We start from the raw sequence: 24736 nt of genomic DNA, 5'->3' as shown, positions 1-24736 counted from the left end.
GGTTATTCTAGTCAGGAAGCGAAAAGCATTTCACAAGGCTGCCTGAAATTATAAGAGCCTTTAGGACTAGAGTAGAATTGAGTTCAACAATGACTTTGCTGCATACAATCAAAACAAGTTGACAAAGCTATGGTTTCTTTGCAAATCTGAATTTCAAGCATAAATGTCCCTCTTCCTCTTTTACCCGTCAAGGCGATGTTTTAAGCCAGTATTTCTCTATTCCTTTGCTTTAGTATTTTTCATTGGATCAGTGCACAGAGCCTTCACTTCTCCAGCCTGCATGTCAGGAACCTTTACAAGGGGTAGCCTACCATGGGAATCTTAGCCAGAGCATAGCTGTTTAAATGTGTTTCCCTTCTAGGAAGGCACCTGACAGACCCACAGGGGCGAGTGAATAAAGCCCTATTCAACTCATCCCAGCTGACACTGGCTCTGAGTGGAGCTCTCTCTTGGCAGAGTGGATCGCTCCCCTATGGATGTCTTATTCTCAGCAGGAAACAGAGGAGCTGCCCATGTTCTTTGCATACAAATAACACTCCAGCAGCTCCAATAAAACATAGATGTACTGTGCATTGGTAAGGAACACTTAGGCCTAAAGGAAAAGGAGGTGATATTCCAGTGATGCCTAATGGATGAAGTGTGAGCAGCACTTGAGAGGGAATCCCTGTCTTTGAAGCAGTGATGCTGAAGGGTGAGAGTTTGAGTCAGCTTAAACACTAGCCCAGGGGTCGGCAACTAGATTCAGCCGTGGGATTTTTTGACGGAGCGGATGGTGGGGGACCAAAACATAATTATAATAATTTGTACACTGCAAATTGACCCCAACTAAACCCAAAATTAGATTATATTTGAAAATAACAATAATTTCATACCTTATTTACATTGACACACATTCAGATACATTGAGATACACAGAGTGTACAAAACAACCATTTGCCCTCAGAACAACCTCAATTCATAGGGGCATGGAGTCTGCAAGGAGTTGAAAGCATTCCACAGGGATGCTGACCCATGTTGACTCCAATGCTTCCCACAGTTGTGTCAAGTTGGATGGATGTCCTTTGGGTGGTAGACAATTCTTGATCCACATGGGAAACTGTTGAACGTAAAAAATCCAGCAACAGGTTAGGGGAGGGTTTGGCCGGGGGAGCTTTATTTGGCTCATCGTGCTCTAACGACTCCCTGTGGTGGGCAAGGGTGCCTGCAGGCTGACTTCAGTCGTCAGTTGAACGGTGTGTCCTCCGACACATTGATGCGGCTGGATTCCGGGTTAAGCGGGCAGGTGTTAAGAAGCGCGGTTTGGTGGGTCATGTTTCGGAGGACGCATGACTCGACCTTCGCCTATGCCGAGCCTGTTGGGGAACTGCAGCGATTAGACAAGATTGTAATTGGAAATGTTTATTTTATTTTAAATGTAACCTTTATTTAACTAGGCAAGTCAGTTAAGAACAAATTATTATTTACAATGACAGCTTACCGGTGAACAGTGGGTTAACTGCCTTGTTCAGGGGCAGAACGACAGAGTTTTACCTCGACACCTCAGGGATTCAATCCAGCAACCTTTCGGTTACTGGCCCAATACTCTAACCACTAGGCTGGCTACCTGCCGCCCCTAAATTGCGAAACTGGGGTGAAAAAAGGGGGTAAAAATTGCGAAAAGGGGGTATTTGTATCTGTCTCTCTCTCTATATATATATATAGAGAGAGAGAGATATACAATAGTTCTTTAACCTGTCTCCACCCCTTCATCTACACTGACTGAAGTGGATTTAACCAGTGACATCAATAAGGGATCATAGCTTTTCACCTGGATTCACCTGGTCAGTCTATGTCATGGAAAGAGCATGTTTTGTGCACTTACTGTATGTTTCTTTTTTTATTTGTTGGAATACTTGGGAACAGATTTCCTAAATTAAACTATTTTCCTGTTGATTTTAGTATTTTATTTACCAAAAACGACCCCCCCCAATTTGGCCTGCAGGTGGTTTAATTTGGCCCCCCAAATTTTCAGATAAAAATAAATAAATAAATAATAATAATAATATTATATAGTACCAGTCAGAAGTTTGGACACACCTACTCATTCGAGGGATTTTCTTTATTTGTACTATTTTCTACATTGTAGAATAATAGTGGACATCAAAACTATGAAATAACACACATGGAATCATGTAGTAACCAAAAAAAGTGTTAAAGAAATCAGCCACCCTTTGCCTTGATGACAGCTTTGCACACACTTGGCATTCTCTCAACAATCTTCATGAGGTAGTCACCTGGAATGCATTTCAATTAACAGGTGTGCCTTGTTAAAAGTTAATTTGTGGAATTTCTTTCCTTCTTAATGCGTTTGAGCCAATTAGTTCTGTTGTGACAAGGTAGGGTTGGTTGGTATACAGAAGATAGCCCTATTTGGTAAAAGATCAAGTCCATATTATGTCAAGAACTGCTTAAATAAGCAAAGAGAAACGACAGTCCATCATTACTTTAAGACATGAAGGTCAGTCAAAAACCATCAAGCGCTATAATGAAACTGGCTCTCATGAGGACCGCCACAGGAAAGGGAGACCCAGAGTTACCTCTGTTGCGGAGGATAAGCCCAAATAAATGCTTCACAGAGTTCAAGTAACAGACACATCTCAACATCAACTGTTCAGATGAGACTGCGTGAATAAGGCCTTCACGGTCTAACTCCTGCAAAGAAACCACAACTAAAGGACACCAATAATAAGAAGAGACTTGCCACCGTGAAGCATGGAGGATGAGGTGTGATTGTGTGGGGGTGCTCTGCTGGTGACACCTTCAGTGATTTATTTAGAATTCATGGCAAAGAAACATGAGCAATGGACATTAGACCGGTGGAAATCTGTCCTTTGGTCTGATGAGTCCAAATTTGACATTTTTGGTTCCAACCGCCGTGTCTTTGTGAGATGCAGAGTAGTTGAATGGTGGATCTCTGCATGTGTGGTTCCCACCATGAAGCATGGAGGATGAGGTGTGATTGTGTGGGGGTGCTCTGCTGGTGACACCTTCAGTGATTTATTTAGAATTCATGGCACACTTAACCAGCATAGCTACCACAGCATTCTGCAGCGATATGCCATCCCATCTGGTTTGTGCTTTGTGGGACTATCATTTGTTTTTCAACAGGACAATGACCCAACATACCTCCATACTCTGTAAGGGCTATTTGACCAAGAAAGTGAGTGATGGAGTGCTACATCAGATGACCTGGCCTCCAGTCACCCGACCTCAACCCATTTGAGATGGTTTGGGATGAGTTGGACCGCAGAACGAAGGAAAAGCAGCCAACAAGTACTCAGCATATGTGGGAACTCCTTCAAGACTGTTGGAAAGCATTCAAGGTGAAGCTGGTTGAGAGAATGCCAAGAGTGTGCCAAGCTGCCATCAAGGCAAAGGGTGGATACTTTGAAGAATATAAAATATAAAATCTATTTTGATTTGTTTAACACTTTTTTGGTTACTACATGATTCCATTTGTGTTATTTCATAGTTTTGATGTCTTCACTATTATTCTAGAAAATAGTAGAAAATAAAGAAAACCCTTGAATGAGTAGGTGTGTCCAAACTTTTGACTGGTACTGTATTTTTTAAACATTTTCATTGTTGGACAGTAAAAAAAACAGGATATCAGCTCCAAGTGATTTGAATTTTGAAAATCGGTTCCCAAGTATTCCCACGCATAACAGAGAGACACGTGATCATATACAAATATATGCAACGTTTAAAATTATGATTTTGTAGTCAAATATATCTGTTTGGGCTTCTTGTGGTCAGTTTGCAGTCTACAAATGATTTGTAATTATGGTCCGGCCCCCGACCGTCCTCTCACAAAAAACATCGGCCCGCGGCTGAATCTAATTGATGATCCCTGGCCTAAAGATTGGCTGTTAATTCTTCTCAGTGAGCCTGCAGCCTCACCTACTACTTGAAGATGTGTGCTTTTGTCACAACACTTCATCTCTGGGTTCAAAAGGTCATGGCCCCTTTAGAGATTGTTGATATGTAAAGCATCATTCAGCAGGTGATCCTGAGCATCCAGACAAAACAAAGGAATTACCTTGAGTCACAGTAATAATCTTAAAAAGGCTTCAAAGCCCTATTTATTCAACCCTCCTGCAGAAATATAAATAAATTAAGCGCTGAGACAAAACAAAGGTCACCCAGTCAAAATGATTCAGACAAAGAGAGGCGAGAAGCTCAGAGAGAGTGGTGGGTTTTCGTGCCGCTGTAAAAAGGCTGGGCTTCCAGTGAAACTACAGTACACCACGTCCGTAATCTGACATGCTCTGCTGCCTGCCGTTTGGTTTCACTCTAATGAGCAGCGCTTGACAGATAACACAGAGATTTTCACTGCATATTACCCATGCTAGGCAGTGAGTCATGCTGTGGGATGAGAACAAAACTAGCTATATCAAAGCTTTACCTTCAAGAACTGGGCAATGCATGATTTGATCAGAGTCTACAGAGTTGTAGAGAAACAATAAGTTCAAAATCAATACTTCCAGAGTTAGAGTAGGCACTTCACTTTTACGGAGACATCACAGTCAGACAGAGATAATTGTAATAATGTACTGTACAGTCAATTGAATGGCACCAACGTGATGAACGACAAATCAAATCTGCATCAAAAACTTAGGAGACAAATAGCATGTCAGTATATATGAAGCTTGTTTGTACACAGACTAAGTCTTGTCAAGTATAATGGGCCTGGTGATTGTATAGTGACAAACAGACCCATTACAGTGATAATACTCTGGCCTATCAATTGGCCTTGAGATTATATTACATACTGTAGTGTTACACCCAGGACTCAAATGCTGGAGGGCAATGAGAGAGGGACAGAGGAACCGTTAACAAATCAAAGATAGGGACTCCAAAGGCTGTTCCTAAAACAAATAGCACAACAAACATCTTAAGTATATGTCACTTATAGTATTATATTAGTTATTAGTATGACAAATATTTAATCATATAAAATACATATAGTATTTTAAAATGTAAAACACCACAGACGGGATGAGGATATTTATATTCGAAACAGGACACTTCTCTGACCACGGGGACTCTGAATTCCACTTTCACACATTATTCTAAAAAAGCTTTGACAGTAGCTTTTCAGTCTTACACTTTCACACCCAGGTTTCAATCCTCATCTCATACAATGATGCTGTTGCCTGAGTAAGTGATTTGGACTGGCCTAAGGGACAAAATCAGATGGTTATGGAAAGATATGGCTATGGAATATTCCTTGAGAGAAATGTCTATATAGTCCCAAGCTCTTTTCCACTGAACTAAATCCATGCTGTAGCTCTGAAATGCAAAGTTATGCTGTTTTTGAAGTTATACTGCATGTTTTACAGTTTGCTAGCAAACAGTGATCATCAGTCAAGTGTTGGATTCCAGTCTGAATCATCCTGGGTGAGTCTGGCACAGTGTTTGAGTGGGTGAGCTAGCTATGGCTGCCGAGCTAGCTATGGCTGCTTCCTGTCTAGACACGCCCATTTCCCGGGTGTCAAAGCAGAAACATTCATCAGTGGGTAGCAATTAAGGGATGCGCTCTGGCAGATGTATTAACGGCATAACACCAAGCTGACGATTTTTCAAGGAATTAGCAGATGGAGGAAACAAAAACAAGCAGGAAATTACAAAGCAAATGGAAACTTCCAGAGTGGCAAGTGTTCTAATTACTTCACGACAAAGTTAAAAGGTCCAAATAGACATCTGTTCTATTGTGCAGTTGTTTGCATAATTCCTTGTCAATATAGTACGACATTAGTCAAGGTTACCCAGAGAAGAGTACAGCTAATGTAAAATTGGGGGCTTGACAGAGATTTACAGATACACTTGGCAGTTGGATGCAGAACTCTCATTGGCGCATTTGTGAGAGGAGTGGACAGCCAAATCATGATGAAGGTACTGCAACAGCTCAACTACCTTCAGCAGCTCCAGTGATCTCCCGACCACAGCTGTGAGATGCATCTGTTTCATAGAAACACTTAGGAGGCTTTATCTCCAAGATTAAATGAACACTTGTGAAGCTTCAGAGGCTCTGGGTTCAAAGCTGCTGTAGCAGGCGCTGAGGGGCTCTGAACACGGATTGAAAGGAATGTTATAAGGACTAAAACTGTGAAAACTCAATCAGGTTCATCAATCACAGCTTATCAGGAAAGCTACTAGAGCAAAGATTGTATACGTTTATTCAATATGTAGGTAATCTATGCCTATTTGATTTGTACAGTTGTCGTTTTTCACTTGACCTCAAACAAAAACCAACCACCCCACTCATTTTACTCAGGACCATAAAAGCACTTGAAGGGGTCCCTAGTTACCTAGGAGACATAAAGGTTAGGTGGAGGGGCAGTCTTTCTTGCTGCACTCTGTGCATGGGCCTTGTCAGTATTGATGCTCCAGCTAGGCTCAGTAATTACTGGAATGTCTGCAGTGATTTAAGGAGGTTACTCTTCCTCCTGCTAATACATATACAGTGGGGAGAACAAGTATTTGATACACTGCCGATTTTGCAGGTTTTCCTACTTACAAAGCATGTAGAGGTCTGTAATTTTTATCATAGGTACACTTCAACTATGAGAGACGGAATCTAAAACAAAAATCCAGAAAATCACATTGTATGATTTTTAAGTAATTAATTTGCATTTTATTGCATGACATAAGTATTTGATACATCAGAAAAGCAGAACTTAATATTTGGTACAGAAACCTTTGTTTGCAATTACAGAGATCATACGTTTCCTGTAGTTCTTGACTAGGTTTGCACACACTGCAGCAGGGATTTTGGCCCACTCCTCCCTACAGATCTTCTCCAGATCCTTCAGGTTTCGGGGCTGTCGCTGGGCAATACGGACTTTCGGCCCCCTCCAATGATTTTCTATTGGGTTCAGGTCTGGAGACTGGCTAGGCCACTCCAGGACCTTGAGATGCTTCTTACGGAGCCACTCCTTAGTTGCCCTGGCTGTGTGTTTCGGGTCGTTGTCATGCTGGAAGACCCAGCCACGACCCATCTTCAATGCTCTTACTGAGGGAAGGAGGTTGTTGGCCAAGATCTCGCGATACATGGCCCCATCCATCCTCCCCTCAATACGGTGCAGTCGTCCTGTCCCCTTTGCAGAAAAGCATCCCCAAAGAATGATGTTTCCACCTCCATGCTTCACGGTTGGGATGGTGTTCTTGGGGTTGTACTCATCCTTCTATTCCTCCAAACACGGCGAGTGGAGTTTAGAGCAAAAAGCTCTATTTTTGTCTCATCAGACCACATGACCTTCTCCCATTCCTCCTCTGGATCATCCAGATGGTCATTGGCAAACTTCAGACGGGCCTGGACATGCGCTGGCTTGAGCAGGGGGACCTTGCGTGCGCTGCAGGATTTTAATCCATGACGGCGTAGTGTGTTACTAATGGTTTTCTTTGAGACTGTGGTCCCAGCTCTCTTCAGGTCATTGACCAGGTCCTGCCGTGTAGTTCTGGGCTGATCTCTCACCTTCCTCATGATCATTGATGCCCCACGAGGTGAAATCTTGCATGGAGCCCCAGACCGAGGGTGATTGACCGTCATCTTGAACTTCTTCCATTTTCTAATAATTGCGCCAACAGTTGTTTCCTTCTCACCAAGCTGCTTGCCTATTGTCCTGTAGCCCATCCCAGCCTTGTGCAGGTCTACAATTTTATCCCTGATGTCCTTACACAGCTCTCTGGTCTTGGCCATTGTGGAGAGGTTGGAATCTGTTTGATTGAGTGTGTGGACAGGTGTCTTTTATACAGGTAACGAGTTCAAACAGGTGCAGTTAATACAGGTAATGAGTGGAGAACAGGAGGGCTTCTTAAAGAAAAACTAACAAGTCTGTGAGAGCCGGAATTCTTACTGGTTGGTAGGTGATCAAATACTTATGTCATGCAATAAAATGCAAATTAATTATTTAAAAATCATACAATGTGATTTTCTGGATTTTTGTTTTAGATTCCGTCTCTCACAGTTGAAGTGTACCTATGATAAAAATTACAGACCTCTACATGCTTTGTAAGTAGGAAAACCTGCAAAATCGGCAGTGTATCAAATACTTGTTCTCCCCACTGTACAACCTCTACCCACTTAGAGTTATAATGACATCTCCATTACACATGGTGTATCTGATAATTACAATTGAATCCAATCAATGAGAACTGGATCAATGAGTCATCGGTAATCGAACGTGATGTGGGAAAAAAGCCTCATACCTAACTTTGCATTGGTTGTACAATAATTGTAAAGAACTCATAGGAGAGGTGCAAAACCCAACAGACCAAATTACAGGCAGTGTGACCGATGGACTAAGCGTATACCAAGATGCATGAAAAAGAATGAATGGGCAACAAAGTTTTACCCAATAAGTTTTTGTTTAGCCAATTTACAAAGTTTTTCTAAATCTCAATCAATCTCTCAACAACAGACTCCCTCGCAACCTCATCCAGGTGCACTGACAGGAAGAGAACAGGTTATACAAAAACACAACTGGCTCCTAATGGAAATAAATAACAAAAGCTGTCACATTGACACTTTTTAATTATTTATTATTTTCTAGAATTATCGTCTAAGGAGCAGGTTGAGCCATGAAAAATATTTCACAATGAACAAAGGAAAGACAAGTAACTCTTCTGTTTTACATTCAAGACACTGAATCGGAGGGAAATTGTTGACTGTCACAAATTTGAGAGACAATTCTCTGTATAGTAATTTGTTTATTTTTCACCTGTCCTTCAAAGTGCAAGGCAGCCGTTTTTACATTAGCTCGTCCATTACTTTCCACATTAAGTGCCAGGGGTTGAGTCAACTGTATTCTACTCAGCTCAGCTCAGATGCCATCAATGCTTGCAGGACTAATGTGCAGATAGTAATAGGGCTATTCTCTAGCATTGCATTGAGAATACAGTATGCTATGGGCAGACCTGGCAAACTGAAAACTCACTTGTATTGTGCCTGGAAGTGTTCCTGTACAAAGCTGTGGCGTGCCCCAGGCTGCTGCGAGTGGGGAGGCTCAGTGACCATCGCCTCCTCTGATATATCAGGGCCCTGGAATAGAGAGTGGACAAAGAGAAACACATCATTGTAACATCTACAATCGCTAACAGTAAAAAAACATCAGGTTCAACTAAATCCACTGCTATTCGGATGACACCCAGATTTACATCCACACCCACCTCTCACCTGTTTCCCCCATCTCTGATCAACTGTCTCCAGGACATCAAAAACTGGATGACACCCAATCTACTCAAACTCAAGAGCAATAAAACTGAGGTCATGCTGGTGGCTTCTAAAGTTCCCCTCAAGAAAGTGGGTGACCTTGTGATGTCCACTGATGGCTGCACCATCTGCCCATTGTCTGAGGTCTGAAATCTGGGTGTCATCCTGGACCACTCTCTCCTTCGAGCCCCACATCAAGTCCGCCACCAAATCTACCTTCTTTCACCTCCTTAACATTTATTTTTATTTAACCATCCCCAAAACAAGACTGTGCACCATCGTGGACCGGGCTTTCAGCGCTGCTGCCCCCCCAAACTCTGGAACTCTCTCCCCCCCAGCCACCCAAAACTCTGGGGGCATTGCTACTAGCTACTAGCGTTAGCACAATGACATGCTAGCTGTTCCCATAGATTTCCAGTCATCGAGCTAACAACTATCCATTTAAAAGTGCGTCTTGGCAGAAATATATACTTATTTTTTTGCATCAGTGGCAACAATTTAGCGGTGGCCACCGCTGCTAAATGAATATAGGAGTTAACACTGGACTGATGGGAGGAACAGATCAGCATAAAATGTATTAAGTGAATATCTGTCTAGTTAGAACATTGTGAAATGTTGTTCAGCAGTCTTTTTTTTCTATTAAAGGGGGATTTTCAAAGGCAGTGGAAAGTATTGATGTGAATGAAACCCGCTTGGGGTACTTCTCTCTTTATTCTTTAATCCACTCACCTACAGCAGAGCTGAACTGGCCTTGGAAAAAGATAAAAGAGGAGGAAAAAGCGATAAAACGAACAGACTGATCACTGAAACCATGTAAGGTAAAAAAAACAAGCTGATCTGGGACGGCACACAACGAGGGCATAGCCCAGCTATGTGATAATGAATGAAATGAATTGAAAATGGTCCCCGTCGGTGCTGATTTGACTGAACTAATCCACCTAGCTGCACCATCAACAACAATAGCAGCAACAACAGCAGCCATGATCTTTGATCCTCCTTCATCGTCACTTCTGAGCCTGTCTCGAGCACTTTCTAAATGGTGGTTTGTGTCCAGTGTGACTCTGTGGAATAATAATTACTGCAGATTATGTAATGGCACACCATGGATGCAGTGTAGACATTTGAAACCAATGTAATGTCAAATCTGAATCATTCTCTCACTATGGTATTAGGGTCATGGTTGCACCATTTCATGACACCATGGTGTCTTGTGACAGGAGAGCCTGTGTGGTTGTGATGGATATTTTGGTACAGCAATGGTAAGAAAAGAAAAGAAAAGGTACCGTACCATGGCACTGAGACAGGATGGATGACTGAGAAAAAGAGAGGTAATACTGTATAATGTCGTTAGGGGCATTCATTAGTACCCCTCTCATTTCCGGGGATAAAAAATATACACCAGATAGGTACTGTGAAATGTGTTGTTTTGTGTTGTTTTACAGGGTCAGTCATAGTAGTACTGTCACCTGTGTTCCCTCTCCGGCCTCTAGGTCACCAGACTGCTCGTTTAAGGCGCACACCCGTCACCAGTGTTATGCGCATTTGCGCATAATGACACTCACCTGGACTCCATCACCTCCTTGATTACCTGCCCTTTATATGTCACTCCCTTAGTTTTTTCCCCCCCAGTCGTCATTGTTTATGTTTCATGTCGGTGCGCTGTTTGTGTTTCTTGTTTTGTTTATTTATTAAACGTATTCACTCCCTGAACTTGCTCCCCGACTCTCAGCGTACATCGTTACAAGTACGGCGCACATGGAGCAAATTAGGCCTAAGTGCCTTGCTCAAAGGCACATCAACAGATTTTTCCCCTTGTTGGTTCGGGTATTCGAACCAGCAACCTTTTGGTTACTGGTTCAACCCTCGAACGGCCATCCCTTCATGAATGTCTTTGAAAGAAATCATGGTAAATCAATTTAACAGCAAATAACAAAACGATTTTGCTTGCTTGATTACCGATTATTACTGTAACTGAGCTGTCACAATCTCTCTTCGAAGACGTGTGAAACTTCAACATGCCTCTGCACTACAGTCAATATCAACTGCACAATATGCGCTCACTGACAACGTCGGTTATGAAAGTGACAAAGTAGAACATTTTCCTTACTGTCTATTTCCTGATTTATACAGTTACAGTTACCGTAGCTGATTATGCATCAAAGTATAGGTAAGAGGACACAGTTAAGCCTTTATTCCAAAAAACAAGCACATTGTTGGATAACAATGGTTATAAATAAAAAATAAAGGGAGCATTATGCGCCAAAGATACGAAAATATTCAAGTGCAAAGGGAATTTGAGCTGCCATTTGCCTTTAGGCATTCAGGATTTAGTGAAGTAACATGATGCACTTCAGATGCCTAGTGGAGATATTTAATGGTACAAAATTGTACATTATGGAGTAAATATATGACTACAATACAGCCTTTGTGTCTGTGTCTGTGTCTGTGTGTGTGTGTGTGTGTGTGTGTGTGTGTGTGTGTGTGTGTGTGTGTGTGTGTGTGTGTGTGTGTGTGTGTGTGTGTGTGTGTGTGTGTGTGTGAAAGAGTGAGAGTGTGAGTGAGAGTGTGTGCATATGTGTAGCTCCCAAACTGAAACAGCTTTGACCTTGAAGGTGACATTTGTCACAAAGAACATTTGATGTATCTGGATTCTTTAAAATTTCAAATAAACATTTATACTTTCAACATTCAGCACCTGAACAAAGCCACTGGATGTACACGTTTAACTACGATAACAAATCTCTGACTCACCTTTTCTTATCAAGAGTGGTTGACTTGGAAAAGGCCAAGCTAAAACCACATCCGTGTTAGCACATTATTACTGAAGTTACTAGAGAGCTGTACCTAGACGCCAGGCACTTGAAAATGCATTCAGTCGTCGTATCATTTTAGCCCTCATTTGACAGGCTCATGGAGGCTATCAGAGCATTATTGCTCGCTAAGTCTCTGCTGTTGTGTTAACTCTCTCTGTTGACTCTTTCTCCACCACACCACATCTCCTGTCCTGATCCCATACTGACTGCCACTGTTCCCAGGCAGCCAGCTCAACCATGACCCCGTCTCACAAATGGAGCTGAAAGGAGGTTTTCAATTTCGGTTGTGGAAAAAAGTGTAGTGTAGTGCCCAGGAGAAGAGTTCCTTTAACTAACCAACGCCACTGAGTCTTTTCTTCCAAGTCCACTTCAGCTTAGCACAGACCGGAATGTGACCGAAGCATGACCTTCCCCTCTTGCACGGGGCTTCAATAGGCACATACAATCACAAATGTTCGCTCTTCTCTCATTTCCCTCCACTCTCACTTTAGTGAGTTCCTCTATGGTTTTAGCTCTCTCCATCACACTCTACCCCACTCAGTCACTCCCTCATCCTTCTCTCATAGCATTCTCTATTTTCCCCTCCCTGTGTGGTACGGTCATGCTCGGCTGAGCCTCCTGTTATTGGTCAAGGGGTAACAGGTCTTTAGAGCAGGCAATGAGAGCAGAGCGAGAGAGAGAGAGGTTATGAGGTCTGCTCTCCTGAGGCCTATGCTCCTACAGAACATATAGCTAGCTGAATTCATGCCTTACTACCACTCTCTGGCCTCCTCAGCGGCAGAGTTGACTGGAGCTGGAGAGATAATACATTCCAGAGTTATCTTTATGCAGAGATAACAACACAGCGTTCCGAGACCAATGAACCCAGCCCAGACACGGTCTTATCACCTCACTAAATTCCCTGGTGAGCCTGGCCAAGTCATCAGACTGCGAGGCAGCAGCAGCATGTTAGCAGCAACCGCTAGTATGGCTGGAACGATACTAGTATCGCAATCTGTTTCAATGGCAAAAATTAAAACACGAAGCAGACCAACTCTTTGGTCCTTTAAAAAACCTGCTGTATGTAAAATAATGTGTGCTATAGTTTGGAAAGTAAATAAATGTGACTCTGGATGACAACATAATGTTTGTTTTCAACATTAGGGCTGTTTTCCTAAAGAAGTTAAATCCGCTTCGTGTTTTGTTTCCTTGTCACTAATGAATATCGCGATACTAGTATCGTCCCGGCCCTGCTAAAGACGTGAGCACAGTGAGAAACTGAGACACACAGACATATGATTCAGTAAGGCGGAAGTCATCTAAACTGATCAGGCTAGATAACGATTCCCATTAAATTAACTAAAACTGCTACTGTGCTCAAAGTAATATTTTTTTATTTTATTTATATACCATTAAACTTCAATTAATAGCCCGGGTGTTTATTTGCTTCAATCACTGAACACAACCGGGCACTTATTAGAGACAGGTGTCTATTTCCTTAATGCACACAGCTTTTTCTCAATACAATTTTGAAAATACTACAAAACTGTTTAATGTGACCAGCATGACCAGTATAAACATTATAATAACAAATCCATCGCAGATCAGACTTGCAAAGACTAGACTGCCTTTGGCGCAGCCAACGTTTTGGCGCTTCAGCACCCTTCTCTCACTCATTGCGCCTTGTATCCCCCGTAGTTGAGCCAACCATGTCAAACCACACTGCCGTCTCATCCTTGGAAATTATGTTGCTCTCCTCTATCTTCTTTTGCACAATCTTTACATTACTCACTGAAGTTCACTCGTAAACAACTCATTTAGACCCAGCGTTTATTCGAAAAAGGCTGAAATGTGTGTGGATGCCTGGCTATTAAAAGGGACAGGCGGCTATTTGAGACTGCGTTTAATTTAAGTTTTACGGAATGTGGAAAACTACAGTATGCATCTTGAGAGGTCTCATAGACTTGAATGTCCTGTCTAACATTGAGATGCTATCTTGGAAATCAGTTGTCAGAAAAAGGTCAAGCAAGTAGATATTAAAAGTAGATATTTTGAGTCAACATGGAAAGCCTGATTTTAGGACAAAACGTATTCCTTCTGAAAATATAGTCATTTAGTGGTAATGCTATGGTAATGTAGCCTACAGTAATGTATCTGCTGGGACAAATTTATGTAGCTCACTGTATGTTTAAACACACACACACGCACGCCCGGACATACACACAAACACTCAAAAACGCAACAGACTGATGTCCAAGACGGAACATAATGTACTGTAATGTGTGTCCTTTATCAAACGACTCCTCTTGTCATGGACACAAAGAGAAACAGCAAGTTGTCAAAAAGCCTGTGTTCATGTCTGCTGCTTCTTCTAGGCCATCAACTCTGTTACACAAAAAAGTAGTATGTCTGTGAAGGAAGGCGCTTTAGTGTTCTGCTATAAGTGAAAATGGAGATGAACACATTTTCAAAAGGGAGTTTCAGATTAAATGAAAATGACTTGAGCTCTTTCCAACAGTTATAAGATGAGGTGGCTGTGGTTGAGTGGTCTCACTGACAGAGCAGAGCCCTGTAATGGAGAGGAGGAGTCCAACTGATGAGGGAACATTTCATTAGAGGCAGAGTGGACAAATAATGATTTATTACTAAACCTGTATAAATAGCTTCATCAGCAAAGGCTATGATTGCTTGCTTGCCGCAGGCAACTTAGTCATGTTTATTTGACTTTGCCCTGCAATACTGTGTAAACAAACTAACAGATGTTTCATTTGTTCAACTTACTGCTTGATAGGGGTGATGAGAGGCATCACAACAACCTCAAGCACTTTAGCACCTAAATTGAGTTAAATAAGCTGAATTTAATTTTGTCAGCAAATATTGCCATTAAAAGCAACCACCCACTGGGCACAGACGTCAATTCAACTTATATTCCGCGTTGGTTCAATGTAATTTCATTGAAATGACTTGTAAACAACGTTGACTCAACCAGTGTATGCTCAGTAGGTATCCTTAAAGATTATATCAAGTAAAATAAAATAAATTGAAATTATGGCCAGCAATTATCCCCTTGAAAATAATTTCAGTCACAGATACAGTACAATATCGCAAACATACAGCAAACCCACATGAAGAAAAGCTTGGTCAGTGGTTACAAGGTTGTGTTCAGGATGGACATACAGTAGATCAACGTATACAGGGATACGTTGTCAGATCACATGATCATTTGATTGGCTGATTACAATGGCTTATCAAGTTGTCCTTTCAAACAGTTCTAGTGAAAGTTACTTCTAAAAAAAGTACAATGCTATATATATTTACAGTATAAGACCACACTTTACAAAGTGAATGAATATTGTGAAGGGGCACTTGACTGGGCACAGAGGACATTGACGGAGTCTGAAAAGAGAACATGGAGGAATTTCAGCCACTGTCAATTTAATGCACAAAACAGAACTCGTCATGTAGTAGTAACGTACGGCCGCTAATACCCGAGATATTTGTTGTATAAGTTGTGAAATTGTCAACCTTGCTTAATCCAAAAGACTCAATGCCAGGAGAGGCGTGTGCCGATACCCCGGGAGTAAGAAGAACATTAAAACTGATTGATTTCTAAAATTGATTAAAAATGATTTCTAGGATTTAGATAAATGACAAAGATACAGTTGCGAGCAACTGAGTGGAAGGACTAGAGCCTAGTTGCTAGTGCAGCACTGTCAACGAGGGGGACAGAGTTAATCTATTGTGATTCCTGAGCTGACTGACCAGAGAAAAATACTGCAGCATTGTTATCGGCTAGCGAAAGTGAACGGTGGCTCAAAGGGGTCATTTTCTGTAACCACCAGAGCATACCAGACAGTTTTGACAGCGATTTAAGTCCGTGTCCAGACATTGGTAAGTGTAAAATTGAAGGATAAAATCGAGATAATAAGCACTACAGTGCAAACAAACTCCCTGCTCTTACAACACTCCACCACGCTTGAGGCCATTCACTTCACACAGTAAACACAATTCTCCAGTTGAGATGCCATTAAAAACGGATTTGGCACTGGTAGCACTGAGAACCACAGTGATTCGCTTCTGAAAGATTTACCCATCGTCAACTCTCCATAGGGTGTAATGACAAGACTAAGACTGATAACGGGACTTTATTTCATTGTGGTGCTGACTGAGAGCCTGAAATCACACACATTAACAGAATGGTCTGTCCTCTAGTGAGGTCTTAAATAATTAACCCAAATGTCACCCATAGTGATTCATACCAGTGTTCAGGAACCTGGGCACTTTCACTCCACCGCAGAGGAATTCCAGCAAATATCCTGCACGGATCACCTGTCTCGTCCTGATGGGTTTTCAGGGATGGAGCGTAAAGGGAAACTAGGTTTCCCAGTAATGGGCCTGCCGTGAATAATTTAAGCATCCATGGAAACACAGAGATGGACATGTGCCTGTGGAAGGAGCAGAGCACTAGGGGAGAGTGATTGAGAACAGGGGCTGCAGCAGCAGAGCTCTAACCTCTCCAGTAGAGCTGATCACACAGACAGTGAAAGAGAGAGAGAGTGCACTACACAGCGCTGACATGCACAGCGTTAATGAATAATGGTCTCCCTCTGAGAAACCTCCTACCATGTCCCTCTCTAAAAAATAGCCCCTTCTTTAGTCAAGGTGGACAGGTGTAGCAGCACTACTGTCAGAGCCCCACCTCATAGGGAATCACTCTTTGTGGGAGCATCGTTATGGACATGCTAAGTGGGAATGCTCTGCTGAACAGGGTGAGGCTGACCTCAGTGTGTAGTAGGTAGGTAGTGGCCTGCTAGATGATGTGTGTGTCTGGTCAGGTCTGGTTAGTGGGAATATGTTAGAAATCAGACCTGTCCAGAGGCAGAATGCTGGCCTTGGTATCCTTCTGTGAGTTCACAAAGGGTATCAGCTACAATGACACCTGGGATCTCAAGACTGGTTATACACTACATGACCAAAAGTATATGGACACCTGCTCATCGAACATCTCATTCCAAAATCATGGACATTAATATGGAGTTGGTCCTTCCTTTGCTGCTATAACAACCTCCACTCTTCTGGGAAGGTTTTCCACTAGATGTTGGAACATTACTGGGGGGACTTGCTTCCATTCAGCCACAAGGGCATTAGTGGGGTCGGGTTGCCCAACATGGGCAATTAGGCCTGGCTCACAGTCTGCATTCCAATTCACCCCAAAGGTGTTCGATGGAGTTGAGGTCAGGGCTCTGTGCAGGCCACTCAAATTCTTCCATACCGATCTTGACAAACCATTTCTGTATGTACCTCGGTTCGTGCATGAGGGCATTGTCATGCTGAAACAGGAAAGGGCCTTCCCCAAACTGTTGCCAGAAAGTTGGAAGCACAGAATCGTCTAGAATGTCATTGTTTGCTGTAGCTTTAAGATTTCACTTCACTGGAACTAAGGGGCCAAGCCCGAATCATGAAAAACAGCCCCAGACTACTATTCCTCCTCCACCAAACTTTACAGTTGGCACTATGCATTCGGGCAGGTAGCGTTCTCCTCGCATCCGCCAAACCCAGATTCGTCCGTCAGGACTGCCAGATGGTGAAGCGTGATTCATCACTCCAGGGAATGCGTTTCCACTGCTCCAGACTCCAATTGTGGTGAGCGTTACACCATTCCAGCCGATGCTTGACATTGTGCATGGTGGTCTTACATGCTGAGGACACCGCACGCATCGTGTGCGCGAGCATTGCAAATTAAATTTAAACATACATGTTATTCAATTATTGCACCCACAATGCTCGCGCGCGCCAAAGAGCGTCTGCGTTGCCAAGGGCTAAAATAGAAGTAAATTCTATTTGTGACGCTGATCGCGCTGCCAGTCCTGCCTCTCCCATCTCCTCATTGGTTTATAGAAGCAGATACCCACATGCCATCTCCTCCTTGGTTATACCCACGTGGGTGACTGAAAGACGAGCGGAGTTCGGTGGTGGTAAAAGACGTTATGAAAGTTAGTTGCCAATCGCCACTTAAGTCCAAAGAAGAAAAAGCCTGGAAGGAGGAGAGATGACTAGAAACGTTTCGGTTGACCGTTTTATGTGTAGATTAATTGTCGGAGTAGAGGACCTTGTGGATTTCAGGTAAAATAACAACTATATCCCAGGACAAATTAGCTAGCAACAGCAAGCTAGCTAAATTGCCTTAAATGTTTTTTGCTTTTAGACCTATCCCCAAATTAATATAATTGGTTCAGAGTTTGTTTTGATATTTTAACCTGCGTGTCGTGATCGCGTTTGGTGTGGGGTGACAAAATCAATTTGCGCACGATGGCGTACACGCGGGGACGGGGGTTAGGCTTGTGTGCGGCTGCTCGGCCATGGAAATCCATTTCATTAAGCTCCCAACTAACAGTTTGTGTGCTGATTTTGCTTCCAGAGGGAGTTTGGAACTCGATAGACGATTTTTACGCTCTTCAGCACTCGGCGGTCCCGTTCTGTGAGCTTATGTGGCCTACCACTTTGCGGCTGAGCCATTGTTGCTTCTAGACGCTTCCACTTCACAATAACAGCACTTATAGTTGACCGGGGCAACTCTAGCAGGGCAGGACTTTTACGAACTGACTTGTTGGAAAGGTGGCATCCTATTAAGGTTCCGCGTTGTGGGTCACTGAGCTCTTCAGTAAGGCCATTCTACTGCCAATGTTTGTCAATAGAGATTGCTTGCATGGCTATGTGCTCGATTTTATATACCTGTCAGCAACGGGTGTGGCTGTAATAGCCGCATCCACTAATTTGAAGAGGTGTCCACATACTTTTGTGTATATAGTGTACCATGATCTCTGGTTTGGTTCTGACGACAGCTGCCCACATGAAGAAAATACTATAGTATACTATGGTATAAATACTACATTATAAACTGGGTGGTTCAAGCCCTGAATACTGATTGGCTGACAGCCGTGGTTTATCAGACCGTATACCACGGGTTTGACAAAACATGTCTTTTTACTGCTCTAATTACTTTGGTAAACAGTTTATAATAGTAATAAGGCACCTCAGGGGGTTGTGATATATGGCCAATATACCACGGCTAAAGGCTGTATCCAGGCACTCCGCTTTGTGTCGTGCAGAAGAACAGCCCTTGGCCGTGGTATATTGGCCATATACCACACCCCCTTGGGCCTTATTGCTTAAGTATTCACTTCAGTGTTTTTGCTGACTTTACTGTAGTATTCACTAAATCTGCAAAAACACTACAGTGAACACTGTAGTATTTACTGTAGTATTTACAGTTAACTATAATGTAAATACTGTAATAAAAGATAATATAGTAACTAATGTAGTGTTTTTGCAGATTGTAGTATACTGTAGTATTTACTGTAGTGTTTTTGTGGACTGTAATATACTGTAGTATGTACTTTAGTGTTTTTGTTTTATTATCTTTGATACATAGAAGTGGAGGCTTTCTCCTTGAGGAAACCTATTGGAGATATACTAAAAGAGAAAATTTTCCATAACCTGTAGGTAGTAAGGACTAGGGTCTGAATAGAGTTCAGAGCTTCGGCTCCTTCTTATAACCTGTAAGGAACACAATATATGATATATACTTGCATGTCGGTTTCTCACTTATGGGTGGCACAAATTGGGATATTGGGAGGGGAATGGGTAGGGAATATGCAAATGATATGCAAATTAAATACTGTAGTATTTACTATAGTTAAGAAAATTGTACACCACAATCCAGATATAATTATTACAGTACCCTGAAAGCACATGCTATTTACAGTTAAGTTAAATTGTTTGCCTTGAATCTTTTGATATATCATTCTCAGAAGTGCGGATCCTGGGCCTCCCGAGTTGTGCAGCGGTCTAAGGCACTGCATCGCAGTGCTGAGGCACCACTACAGCCTCGGGTTTGATTCCAGGCTATGTCACAGCCGGCTGTGACTGGGAGACCCATGGGGCGGCGCACAATTGGACCAGCATCGTCCGGGTTAGGGGAGAGTTTGTCCGGACGGAATTTCCTTGTCTCATCGTGCTCTAGCAACTCCTTGTGGCAGGCCGTGCACCTACAAGCTGACATCAGTCGTCAGTTGAACCGTGTTTCCTCTGACACATTGGTGCGGCTGGCTTCCGGTTTAAGCGAGCAGTGTGTCAAGAAGCAGTGTGTTCTGGCAGGGTCGTGTTTCGGTGGATGCATGGCTCTCGACATTCACCTCTCCCGAGACTGTAGGGGAGTTGCAGCGATGAGAGAAGATCGTAACTACCAGTTGGATAACACGAAATTGGGGGGTAGAATATTTATTTAATAAAGAAGTGCGGAACCTGGCTACATACAACGTACTAAATCTATAATCTTCTATGGAGTCATACATTTAGCTTTTTTTGCAATTGTTGTTGTTGTTCTTTTTTAAGTTGAACAAAAGCCTCAACTTGTATTACTAAATACAAGCAATATCAATGGAAAAGCATATCAACTCAATGTTCAGCAAAGACTGACATATAATAATGTAAAATGGAGATCTCACATTCAAGCACTTCCATGAAGCTATAACCAAGGATGTAGACATCCTTGATATAAGTGAATCAGCATTAAGGGGCTATGGCTCTTCATACAGGCAAGCTGTTGGCACAACAGATCATAATCTGCTCTAGCTGTATGCTCCAGACACACCATTCGATTGTCCGTTTCACTAAGCCAGTCAGATGGGTGGGCTAGTAATTAAATCCCAAAGTCTGGAGGTCAGAAATTCACAGAAGGGGATTGAGAATGAGACAGTCTCATAACTGAGAAGAAAAGACAGCAGAGGACTCTGTGAAAGGGAATTGTGTTATTTTACATAAGAATGAAGGAAAGAATAAAATGATTAGAGGTTTGAGAGACAGAGGGACATAGTCCTGGAGGGGGTAATGATATAATTGCTCTCACAGGAGAGGAGTGTAGAAGGAGTGTAGAAGCCCTCAATGCACGGACACTTCTCTGTATATTTCTTCAGTTGGAGAATACAGCTAGTGACAGGAGGGTAGCTAAAGTGGTAGCGAGACCTCTGACAATGATTCTACAACAGTATATGAAATATCAGCAGAGTGGGTTCAGGCACAGTGGTTCGAGGTGAATGACGATATAACACATGATTAGTTGTAATGCATCAACTCAACCGAGCCTAGCCAACCAACTCCTTCTCAAAATGCTTGCTAGCATGCCAACTTTCCTCATTTGAGAGGGATTTCCAGACACCTACCAGCAGGTCTGCACTGAGGTCCACTTCCTTTCCTTTTAGTGGAAATAATAGCCAGGCAGTAGCTAGAGGTCAGCAGGGGATGATGATATGACTTAGTCCTGGTCTCTCTGACCTCATGCCAGTCATGGCTAGTGGGCTACTCTGAGAGCATTTTACAGATTTTCAACCATGGTAAAACCCACTGGTGGAGCACAATTATTGGCATCCTGTAACATTCTCTTATATAGTGTATGAGGTCATCTCCACAATGCTGCAGTCATTGGTAATCTACATTAGATATCATTCTATAGAGAAGACTCGCTGAACCTCCACAGTAAAAAGTATAATGACAGTAAAACATTACAGCCCAGTGGAGAGAATCATCGTCCACCAATGCTGAGTGGATCTGCCCTGCCGCCCCGCTGCTTGTTCTTTATGGAAATACCATCAAGTCTCAAACAAAAAGAGGGAGGAAACACAGCACTTTTTGGAAGTGTCTTTGCGAGCCAAGAAAATACGTAGAGCTACTTTTCGAGAAAAATGCTCCTAACACTTTTTTGGGTGGATGATTATGACTTTGTGAAATTAATCATTAGTGTCTCATAAGCCGATTGGCTTTTAGGAGGCGTCAGCGGAGGCAGAGGAGGAAATGAATTGATATAAAGGCAGGGAGGTGGGTCTCCTGAGCTGATGGGGTTTATTACTGTGCTGCTGACACACTGTGGTGACAGGCAGGAGACAACACCCACAGATGGGGATGTAATGACAGGAGCAAAAGTCCAGAAAGACTAGTAACTATTTATATAGACCACCTCTGTGTGATGCCTTTGTACTATACTTACAGAAACATGTACAGTATGTCTAGCAAGAGCCATGAACTGTAAAGAATGTTTACAGCGAGTGTATAAGGTGTTATAAATTGTTTACAAAACATGTTACCCCATTCAAAATAACATCCAAATAAAGTGAAATTAAGTCAAACGGTCATGAAAATCTGCTGCCAACTAGCCTATATAATTATGAGCCCTTTTCCAGGTAGACTTCCACACAGAAGTGGTGGCTCAGCGACAGTGCAGTGCAGTATATAGAAATGTCCTTAACCGCTCCTTAAACCTTGAGTGATACATTGGGGTGTCTGAGGCAGCTTAATTGTGTCTGTGCCAGTGAAAGCAACCCCGGCAGACTGCAGATAAATTAAAAAAGGTCCTTTTTCAAGAACAGTGCTCCTGGCAAAGGGAGGGACGCTCTCAAATTAAACCTCCATGAGAAGTCAACAATAATTCACACACACATGCACACAATCTCACACCCACAAATCTCACACACACACACACACACACACACACACACACACACACACACACACACACACACACACACACACACACACACACACACGCACGCACACACTTTCTCTTGCTCTGTGGGGAAGCCGATATAGAACATGAGCCCAGTATGTATCGGCCAATCAACACTAATCTGGGTTAGAGGTCAAAGGAGTACACAAACACAGAGCGGTCACATTGGGACCCTTTCCTCCAAGCTGCTTTTCCAGCTGGGTGGCTCCGAGTCACAGGAAGCCATTCTGTTCTACAGAGCAGACAAAATCAAAGTTGGGGAGAGGAAACACTCACAGGCACAATAGGCCTGCACCCTGCCCTCCCTGACTGGAAAACAGCAACCACACATGGCACGTTGTGACGGTCGGTGCTACTGTAAGTGATGTTGTTGAAGTCAGGTATTGGTGGTTGGCTTAGTTAGTGCAATCTCTGTAAATCACAGCAGATATTTATGAAGAGATAGGGAAGAGACGAGAGGATGATGCCTTAAAAGGTTCTGAGGATAGTATTTCTAACCTTGGTGACCTTGATACTGATCGTTGTGATGATTGTGCTCAGCATGGCTGAGGAACCAGTGCAGGACATGAGTCATTTGACCCTGCATGGGAATGTCCTGCGTAGTGACCTTCTGTTGTTGAGTGTCTCTGGTAGCTCGCCTTCAGCGCTATCTCTTTTCCTGGCTTGCATCATGAGTACCACTGATAATCCTCTTTGACCCAAGATTGAACCCTGAACACTGTTCCTCTTCTCTCTACTCACACACCTCCCCCCTGCTTCTCTGTGGGCACAGATACAGTAGATTCCCAAGGCCCTCTGGTGAATATCCCATTCCCTAAAGTGAATGGCTCGGACCAGCTCAAATCTCTCAAACGCTTTTTTTACTGCCTGTGTGTTTGCTGTGACAGCACTGATTGCATTACATCCACAGTCCCTTATTCATGTTCCAACTCTGTAGGAGGGCTGAGGGTTCACTGAGAGCAAAAGTCCTTACTGTACCCAAACTGCTCCTTGTTCTGGAAAAGTAAACACATTTGTAAATCAGATACAAATAATTGAAATATCATCAAACATGACAACAGTTGCTTGACTGTACTGATTCTACAACATTGCTGTCCTTGAATGGAGGTTTGCTTATCTGTCAGTCTGTCACTACCCGTTAAGGCTTCCCCACCCACAGCCACACTGTTGTACAGAGCCCAACACAACCCTGTCTCACCTCTCCCTCTCTTCACTAGCAGTGCTCAACAAGCGTCTCTTTCTTCCACTGGCTTACAAAGGGCCGCATTCATGATACAGAGAGAGAGCTTCACGCCAGCACTGTTTCCTAAGTGATAAACGGTCAACAAACTGAATGCCAGTTCCATGGTGTGACTTCAGTGCGTGTGATGTGTATGTGGTATGTGCGTGTGTATTCTTTTTAAGGAACTCAGTCGAGCTTACAACTTACTCTTGATAATAGTGACAGTAGAATGCATAAGGTGCAATTTCGAAATTGTGTGTAGTGCATAATGTATTAGCAGTTTTCCTCTTGTCATGTCAGTCATTGCAGACCTTAGAGAGCTATTTATAACTTGTCAGAAATGTCCAGATCAACCAGCCCATGTCAGCTAATGTTTTTTTTAGCTAGGTTGTTAGCCTGTTGATTTTATTGTAATGTTTGAGTCACTCAGATATAACATGAACACACATAAGACATGGCAAAACGTGTAGAAATACAGGAAATTTGCTTTTAAACTGCAAAATGTTCTATCGGCCAACAAGACGGGGGTGAAAAGTTTGTGTCACGGACTGTACTTGTGCCCATCGAGGAAAGGCGAGACATGTTCCCCAATGATGGAAGAGGGGCCAGAATGAAAGTTTGGGATCCACTGACTTGAGCTTGGAAGCTCAGGGGTGGGGGAACTCTCACTGTTCATCTGGGTCTCCTGTGCTGCTTATGGTAACTGAACGCGTGCTGGAAAACTATTAATTCAGCCCTGGGTTAGCAGAGCTCCCTCCCTGGGCTCTGTGGTGACATGAGAGGACTTATAAACCAGTTGCCTCACTCCCTCCATCCTCCCTGTGACCCGGGCTTACTCCACTGGCACGGCAATAGCTCCGGTAGGGTGGCAGAGCTGCAGCCTGCCACAGCACAACAACAAACACAACACA

At 42.9% G+C, this 24736-nt stretch overlaps 1 protein-coding gene across 1 annotated transcript in view; it reads right to left on the bottom strand.

Moving 5' to 3' along the window:
* The window catches only part of LOC139564736 (ubiquitin carboxyl-terminal hydrolase 43-like), a 99508-nt gene that overhangs the window by 53369 nt on the left and 21403 nt on the right, over positions 1–24736 (bottom strand). The window contains exon 3 of the mRNA XM_071384503.1: positions 8979–9082. Coding sequence (XP_071240604.1) covers positions 8979–9082 — 104 coding nt within the window. The remainder of the gene's footprint in view (positions 1–8978; positions 9083–24736) is intronic.

The sequence above is a fragment of the Salvelinus alpinus genome, chromosome 36, assembly GCF_045679555.1.
Source record: "Salvelinus alpinus chromosome 36, SLU_Salpinus.1, whole genome shotgun sequence".
NCBI classification, from domain to species: domain Eukaryota; kingdom Metazoa; phylum Chordata; class Actinopteri; order Salmoniformes; family Salmonidae; genus Salvelinus; species Salvelinus alpinus.
The sequence above is the reverse complement of the archived record's forward strand: the minus strand, read 5'-3'. Positions and strand labels throughout refer to the sequence as shown.